Below are 8,849 nucleotides of genomic sequence, written 5' to 3' on the forward strand. Positions count from 1 at the left end.
CCAAAATCAATTCGAGAGTCAAACCAATAAGGACTAAAAAAAATAAAAATTAATTTAAATTCCCATTATACTGTTTAAAAGACTAAATATCAATTTAATACCTATTTATAAGGTATTTTTAACATATTTCATATAAACCAAGAAGGACATTAAACTACATTAACTCTCTATGATAATATAACAAATTTCAACTCTTTATATACATCTTGGAAAAAAAAACAATCATCTATACTATAATAAATTAAGAAAAAAATAGTACATTCATGCTAAAATTTAATGAAACGACTTGTAAACCGAATTAAGAAAAACATTCTCTTTCTGCTTTATAAATAGGATTAGAGGAGTAATGAATAACAGTAACATTGCATATAGTTTATATTTATGTATAAGAACTTTAAGAGTTACTTGTTTTTTTCCCCCAAAGTTACATGTTATATTCCTCAACTTACTGATAATTACAATAGAATAAATCTGATCCAAAACTTGTAAAGTGTAAGGGATCATAAACATAAATACTTATTAGGATTAAGGTGTATATTTATCCCTAGAAGTTTTTACTTAGGAACTCTGGGTATCTAGAAGCCTTTTTGTGAGCAAATTTGCTATGAAAATTTAAAATCGTAACAATATTACCTCCTACCAGCAAAATACTAACATTGACCATTAAAATAGTGATACTAACTATTAATATTTTTAACAATATAGGGACATATTGCTATAATTCTAAAATTTTAGAGCCAATTTGCTCCCAAAATTTTTTTGGATACCCAGTGTTCCTGAGCGAAATTTTTCAGAATGAATTTGCATTTTAACCCATATTTATTGGTAGAATTACTCTAAAACCATTGATCTAATTTCCAAAACTACTCCAAAGACTTGCCACTTAGCTTCTAAAAATTAATTTCTAGTCTTAGTTTCAAATATTAATTACTGTATATTAATATATTTTATATTTAATTTTTCCAGCATTTTATAGTAAAATTAAAGATTAGTTTATCTTAAAAATTGGAAAATTTTTCAAAAAAAATGATAGTTGAATTTTCAAAACTCCAAAAAGCCACTTGAACTTAGAAAATTCTAAGTAATAGTCGTAATGATTAAATTAGAATTTTAAAATATTAGAAAATTTACTATGTTGTATTTTTATTTATATTTTAAAGCCTCGCTCAAGTCACCCTGTACGACTAAAATAACAGCTCATTATCTACAAAATTAGTTACAAAAAATCATCTAAATTTAGTGACAAATTAGCCACGAAATTTTATTTCCTTGCTAAATTCTGTCGTTGATCGGTTAGAAATTCTGTTGGTAAATTTCCAGTGACGGAATTTTTCTCTAAAAAATTTAAAAAACTAACTCCATCACTAACTTTTTATATGAAATTTTTTTTGGTTACTTTTATATAAAATTTTTAATTATAGAATTAGCCACAAAATTTGTTCGTTGTAATTTTCGTCCCGGTGAGTTCTTTGTCCAACTCCCCTAGGCCTGTTCGGAATGAAGTGTGGGGGCTCAGAGCCCCACCAAAAAAAAAACGGAAGTTTCCAACTTGCGACGCGTTTTCAAACTTTCCCCACACAAGTTGTTAATTTCCAATTTTGGATTATTGTACTTCGTGCAAACTTTTCCCCAGGTGAGGACAATCTAGTAAAGTTAAAAGAATCTTCTCTAGTCAGAGAGTTTGACTACAATAATGGCTTCATATACAGTTTCATAGTTTAGGAACAAGGAAGACACTGCTTTTATATATTATTGTATACCTCATCTTCTTCCTTATTTTCTGCTGGTTTCAAGTCATCGCTATCTTCTACCCCTGCTCATCGATCCCCTCCAGATACCTGATGCAAGTAACTTCACTTTCTCTCTTAGTTTTGCTTTGATTAGGCTATCCATATTCAATATATATATATATATATATACAAGTTAAAACGAACCAGTCAGATTCCTTAATTCGCTTTCTTTTTATATCGATCCGAATGTTTATTTGCTGGAAAAGGCAGATTTCTTGGGAAAAAGGAATAATAATGGGGAAAGAAGGATCAGCTGGTGGAAGGCCTAAGGATGTTGAAGCGTGGAAACACGTCACTGTATTGGAAGGGAAGAAGAAGAAAGTAAGGTGCAATCGCTGTGGATTTGAATTTGCAGCAAGTACCAATCGAATCAAGTCTCATATTAATCAAATTAGGGGCAAGGGTATTCGAATTTGTACTTCTCCTCTTTCCAACAAACACACCAGCAGCTGCCAGAAACAGGATCTCTTTCATTCACAAGGTACGAGATAATATTATAGTATATTTCAATTTTAAGGAAGAATAAAATGATATATATATGTGTGTGTGTTGGTATACCTCGAAAGGGTAAGTGTAATAAGCTCCTTCAGAGAGATTGTTATTCTTTCTAACGTGAATATAAATGAAATTAAGCATTAATTCCTAGTGTGTGAAGTTAATTTATCAGATAAGGAGTGTCAACATATTTTTTTCACCTCATACGTGTTTTCCGATTATATTAATTGTGGATGGTGATGACTACTATATGTTAATTCTAAATCATATATATTCCTCAGTTTTTAATCATATAATGGAGACAAGGTAAAAAAAAATCATATAATGCAGTGAGGAATGATTTGTTCGGTGCTCATCACATTACCATAATGTAATCTAAACTATCCAACATCAGAAATGAAAATTTTTTTTCATTGATAATTTTTTTTTAAAAGATGTTATTTATTAAAACAAAAAATTATTTAAAATATATAAAAAATTTAAATTCAATCTGGATCATTTAAAATCAATCTAGATAGTTCAAATTGCGATGAGCACTCCATGCTCATCGATGGGCATGGAATGTAATAAGTGAGAGTTAGGAACCAGTTTTGATACTCATAACTTTGATGAGCACTCTAAACTCATTAGATCTGGAACATCTATATCTCATTTTAGTGGTTCAGATTTGATTTCCTTTTTATTTTTATTTATTTAAAATAATTATTTTAATACGTATAGAATCTAAAATAGAGATAATCTCTTAAGTATCATTCTTTCAAAAAAAAAAATAGTTTTTTCTATTTAAAAATAATTAATTAAATATTTTAAATTTGGACTATTCAAATCAAATATAAATGATCCAGATTTGATGAGTTTAGAGTGATCGTCAAGATGATGAGTATTGAAAATGGTTCCAATTAATTAGTAGCCTACTATTAATTCATAGTTTTTAAACTCTGTATTCGTTAAAACAAAAAATTATTTAAAATATATAACAAACTTAAATTCAATCTGAATCATTCAAAATGTTTAAATTGCGATGAGCATGAAACGTACTAAGTCATAGTTAATTTAATTAGTAGCCTATTATTAATTTGTAGTTTACAGATTTTAAATTTGTGTTGTGACTTTCGCAACTAATTATAGGACAAAGAGATCATAACAAACTCATCAACGAAAGAATGCTCGATTGTTACATTTCCCCCCAAACAATGTGGGAAGGGATGAATGCTCCCCAACAAGTGCAAATCGACTTAGAAGCTTTGCATCAAGAGAGGATTAGGGTCGGCCCTTTTTGTGTTCCCAATAATGTTGCGGACGAACCTGACTTACAGTTGATACAATATGTTTTTGAGCGTTTAAGGTTAGATACATATGCTTACAACTATATACATATATATAATTGGTGCTTTTATGTGTGAGTATTAGTAATGTTTAGTTTTTCTAATGTGAAGCCTAATTAAATCATTCACCTTACATGTTCTTTAGTGATAGATGTATAATTTTTTCGTCGCATGGAGGTACACATCTGTGTCAATCGGAATTGACCACACTTGGACCACGGGCTCATTTGGATTCATGGGTGAGTATTTACTTATACTTTCATGGGTTAAGATATAAATTTGTTCCAAAGTTTTTACCCAGAAGCATTAGGTACTTAAAAGTTTTTTTGGGTTTTAAAATCGTAACAATATTGTCTCCTACTGCTAAAAAACTGACGTTACAGTAATGTTGGCTATTAATATTTTTAATGATACGAGGCAATATTGCTATAATTTTAAACTTTCGGGATAAATTTGTACCTTAACCCTACTTTTATTCTATTTTGTTACTATTGAGCAAGGGGTTCACTATATGGTAGTGTTTAATTTTCCTATTTTCTTAGGTAATAAATATTTTTGCTGATATCCTCACTGACAATGAAAGGAGAAACAAAAGCAAAGTTTTGAATTGGTATCTTCCGGTGATGTCTTCGGTGATTTCCTATTCTCTTTTCAATTGGATGATATTTGTTAGTTATTGAATCAAAGACAATTTAATTGACAAGGATATTTAATTAAGGATTCTTTTGTTATAGAAAACACTCAATAGTGGTGATGTAAGTTTCTTCCTTGACTTTGTTCACCGGAATAATATGAGAGACAACTACATGTCTGAATCGGTGGATTGTGAGAAGGTATTATCTTTCTATCTAGTTTGATGTTTCACTTCTCATAATGATTACTCTTTTTGGTTGTATATCAATTTGATTTGTTTGACCACATGACACAGATATTTATTCCTGTTCATGTTGAGAAAAATTCATGTGGACATTATTATCTATATATCATTCATACGAAGAATCAGGAAGTTGAAATATGGGATTCTCTATGTGATCGATTTATGGATGAAACTGAACGCGACCAAACAACGAAGAAACTGGTAAGTATTACAAAGATGCACGTGATATACATGCAAGTAATAGATTGATCTTTTAATTCTTTAGAATGTATCTCTTTTGTGTAGCTGCTTGCCATGGATAATCTCTTTGGAAATGTTATGTTCACAAAATTCGATAGGAGAATGGCGAGCAATATCTTGTTACAGCCTAACAGGTGAGTTTATGATTTGTTTTTAACTTATAGTCTTTATTAAAACAAGTATGAATATTGACCATATCATTTTTTTTTCAATATGTAGACATGATTGTGGTATATTTGTTATTAATTATATGCAACAATCAGATCATTATGTGACGCAAAATCCCTTATTTCAGGTATGGTCACTTGCAAATTAGTTTTGCTAAATGCTCTTATACACACACATGCACATGAATCTATGAACACTCTATCATATATTAAATAATACATATGGACAAATTTCAGTTTGACAGTGATAAAGAAAGGTTGGATTTGGCTTTAAAGTTACTCAAGAGTAACCTAAATAATGAAAAAGAAAGACTATATGATGAAGCAGCAAGAAGTTATGCAAAAGCCCATAGTGAAGAAGATTTAGATTTACGTGGAACTAAAAGAAAGTGGGTTGAAGATGTTGGAAGAGGAGGGGCATACATGGAATTGGATGATTCTGATAATACAGTGAAGAGAAAAAATGTTCGTCTGAAAACAGGTATATGCTTCAACTTAAATATATATACCCTTTCCCTTTTTGAGAAGTGATTTGTAAAAAATTATTTGTACATTCTTTGTAATTTCATGCTAGATGAGTATTACTTTGTTTTGAAGACATGGTAAAGGATATCTAAATGCAATATATTGAATTTATTTCTATTTTATTCTTCTTACTCCCGGCATTTGAATTCTATAATTCCTTTTGTGAACTCATGTTAATAGATTATTCTTATTCTTTTTGCTAGAATGCTCTAGAGGTTATTTGTTGCCGCCAGTTGATTTAGTGGGAGAAGAGTTTCAAAGGTATACCCAACAAATATGGAAATGGATAACAGAAGGTGAGGTGTCAGCCATTGGGATATGGGGAATGGGCGGAGCAGGGAAAACAGCTTTAGTAACTCACGTGCATAACAAACTTTTAGAAGAAGCTGGTGATGACTTCGAGCATATTATTTGGGTTACCGTGTCACAGTCTAATGACAGCATTTCTAAGTTGCAAAAGGCCATTGCAAGATCAATTAATTTAGACATATATGATGAGTGTGATGTCAAAAGGATATCAGGAAAATTATTACATGCATTCAAACACATAATTAGATGTGTCCTTATTTTAGATGATGTTTGGAATCCAATATATTTAGAAGAGGTTGGATTTCCAGTTTCAAATAATGGGATTAAATTGATTTTGACAACTCGATCATGGGAAGTGTGCCAAAGTATGAGTTGCATGAAGAACATAATAGAAGTAGAACCTCTAGGTAAAGAAGATGGTTTTGATTTGTTTAAAAAGACTCTTGGAGTCCATCAAATACGACCGACTGGGGTGGAGCTTAAAGCAAGGGCGGTGGCAGAACAATGTGAGGGTTTGCCCCTTGCAATTGTTATGATAGCAAGAAGCATGAAGGGAAAAGAGCACATAAGAGAATGGGATCATTTGTTGGAATGCCTTCAAAACATGGGTGACGGGCAATATCATATGGATGAGAGGGTATTTCAGGTATTGAAATCTAGTTATTCTTTCTTAAACGATAAATTGCAAAGGTTTTTTTTGTACTTTGCATTGAGTGCTAAGGGGACTGTATTGGATAGTTTTATTAAGCCTTTTATGAAAAGATTTTTCTATGGGGAATGGATAGATGGGGCAAAGAGCTTTGAGATGCGATATAATGAATGTTACACCATGTGCCATAAATTAAAAAATAGCAGCTTGTTGGTGAAAAAGTATGGGACATGGAGAGTGCACACTTTGCTTCAGGTCATGGCTATTAATCTTGCAAAGAAGACTGAACAAATCATGACAAAACATGGCATGAATTTAATAGGATTGTCAGAGAATGGAAAATGGAATGAAAATTTGCGTTCTGTTTTTCTAAGTAAAAGTGATGTACCAGATATTTTAGATGACACATCTCCCAAGTGCTCTAAACTTTCTGCATTGATTTTAAATTCTAATTCTTATCTCAAATGGATTCCAGATGATTTTTTCATTAACATGCCTGCTCTTAAAATACTTGATTTGTCTCGGACTAGCATTGAGCATTTGCCCAAATCTATATCTAACTTGGAATGTCTCATTGCATTATTACTCTCACGATGTAGAAAATTGAATTACATCCCTTCATTAGCAAAACTGCAGCGTTTAATAGAGTTGGACCTTTCATATACTGCCATCATTGAAGCACCTTGTGACCTGGAGTTGTTGGTCAATCTTAGATTGTTGAATCTACAAGGTACAAATCAATTGAAAATGTCATCATCAGTAATATCCAAAATGAGCAATCTACAAATTCTGTTGATGAACTGCATCCCAGCATTGATGGATGTGGGCAGACAAGATCTACAAGGTTTGAGAAAGTTGGAAGTTATATCAGTCAATTTTTGTGATATTGAAGAGTTTAATACCTTTGTTAAAAGCTTCCTAGACGAAGATCATGGACTCAAAGGTTATTATCTAAGTTTAGCCTCATTACATTATGCCGCTTTCTCAATTGAAAGAGTCTACCACTTAAAAGGGGTTGTTTTATCTGGTATTGATTGGGCAAATAGAGTAGCGGTACTTCCAGGAGACGTCAAAAGGTTGATTATAAGCAAGTGTAATGATTTGACAAGGAGAACTACTTGCCTATGCCATGCTCTGTCAATTCATAATAATAATAATTTACCAAAAATTGAATGGATGGAAATAAGGGAATGCGATCGGCTGGAGTACTTGTTCTGTGTGTCTCCCAATTGCTCATTTTGCACCTCTGTCATATTAAGTCAATCGCTGCACCTTACTGCGCTGAAAGACTTGAAACAAATAGTGGCACAACCTCCTCTATCATTGGATAGCCCGTTCCTCTATCTCAGAGAACTCGATATTTTTGGATGTAGCAGCATGAAGATTCTGATGACACCAGAATTATTAGCACAGCTCCAAAACCTAGAGACTGTTTCTGTTGTAAGTTGTGGGTCGATGGAAGAAATAGTTGGAGAGAATTATTGTAGCGGTAACACTTCTAACCCTACGATCACTCTTTCCAATGTGAGATCTTTGAAACTGAATTTTCTATCACAATTGACTTTTGTATTCAGAGGAATCATGCTCTGTCCTTCTCTCCATTATTTTGAGGCCTCCTATTGTGAGAAACTAAGTCCTCCTCATATAGAGATCAAAGAAGGATGTAAGCTTCAAATGCAGAAGGCATGGATGGGACAGGAAATCTATTGGAAATACAATAGTCAGGTGCAAATCTCCTCCAAAATTTGACTCTCTTTTTTATTATATATGGATGCCATCTTATTATTTATGTTCATAGTATACGCATGTATGGACGTTGCAATTGTCTTCGTTTGTTTTATTTTTCTTTATTTTCATTCTTAAAAATCTGCCATGAATTTATATGAAATTAAATTTGACTTTTCAATTCCTTTCACTCTGTTGGAAGTCTAACAGGTCATTTTTGCAACGATGAAAGCTGACGAATCCTTGATTAAATTTATGTCCTAAGCATTCATTGACGTATTGGGGAAATGAGAGATTTAGTACTTTTGCTAGTTATTTTTTGGTAGTGTTAATACTTTTGCTCTTTATATGTATGCTTCCATGGTTTTCATCGTAGTAGTGCTAATGATTTCTTATGAATGGTGGCGTTGGGTCTTTTTTTTTTTTTCGGGTTTTGGTCTTAGCATTGAAAATCCACTTGGATCTGGTCCAAAATTATGAGACAAAAGCTCTTGGGGGTCTTTTTTTCTTCCTTGTTCCTCCTTTTTAATGGTGAAATCATCATAATTATGTAATGGATCGAAATTAAACTAATTAAATGGTACTAATCAACTCACACTGATTCCATTGAACACAAATCAATAGGGAGAAACTCCTTAGAATCGAATTTGAAGCATTCATGAACCTTGATTTCAAACATCTTAAACTCCCGAAACTCCAAGATAGACGGGAGAAAAATCGAGTTAGAATACCTAAGCGTTTATCAAG

General features: G+C 32.1%; 2 protein-coding genes and 1 long non-coding RNA gene across 3 annotated transcripts; all 3 read left to right on the forward strand.

Moving 5' to 3' along the window:
* The first annotated feature begins 1,779 nt into the window (after positions 1-1,779).
* On the forward strand, positions 1,780-3,463 carry LOC114759111 (uncharacterized). Its single transcript, XR_003741880.1, has 3 exons — positions 1,780-1,847; positions 1,997-2,271; positions 3,414-3,463. It is a non-coding gene; the product is annotated as an uncharacterized LOC114759111 (long non-coding RNA).
* An 85-nt stretch (positions 3,464-3,548) lies between these two features.
* On the forward strand, positions 3,549-4,865 carry LOC114759116 (uncharacterized). The gene is made up of 6 exons (XM_028948206.1): positions 3,549-3,630; positions 3,756-3,849; positions 4,153-4,242; positions 4,345-4,443; positions 4,539-4,688; positions 4,773-4,865. Exons 3-6 carry the CDS (start codon positions 4,234-4,236, stop codon positions 4,863-4,865), a joined length of 351 nt encoding a protein of 116 aa, XP_028804039.1. The 5' UTR covers positions 3,549-3,630; positions 3,756-3,849; positions 4,153-4,233.
* Positions 4,866-5,744: 879 nt separating this feature from the next.
* On the forward strand, positions 5,745-8,126 carry LOC114759117 (probable disease resistance protein At4g27220). The gene has a single exon (XM_028948207.1). It carries the CDS (start codon positions 5,745-5,747, stop codon positions 8,124-8,126), a length of 2,382 nt encoding a protein of 793 aa, XP_028804040.1.
* The last annotated feature ends 723 nt before the right edge of the window (positions 8,127-8,849 follow it).

This window comes from Neltuma alba, unplaced genomic scaffold (genome assembly GCF_004799145.2).
Source record: "Neltuma alba isolate B1F8T4 unplaced genomic scaffold, ASM479914v2 tig00010789_pilon, whole genome shotgun sequence".
NCBI classification, from domain to species: domain Eukaryota; kingdom Viridiplantae; phylum Streptophyta; class Magnoliopsida; order Fabales; family Fabaceae; genus Neltuma; species Neltuma alba.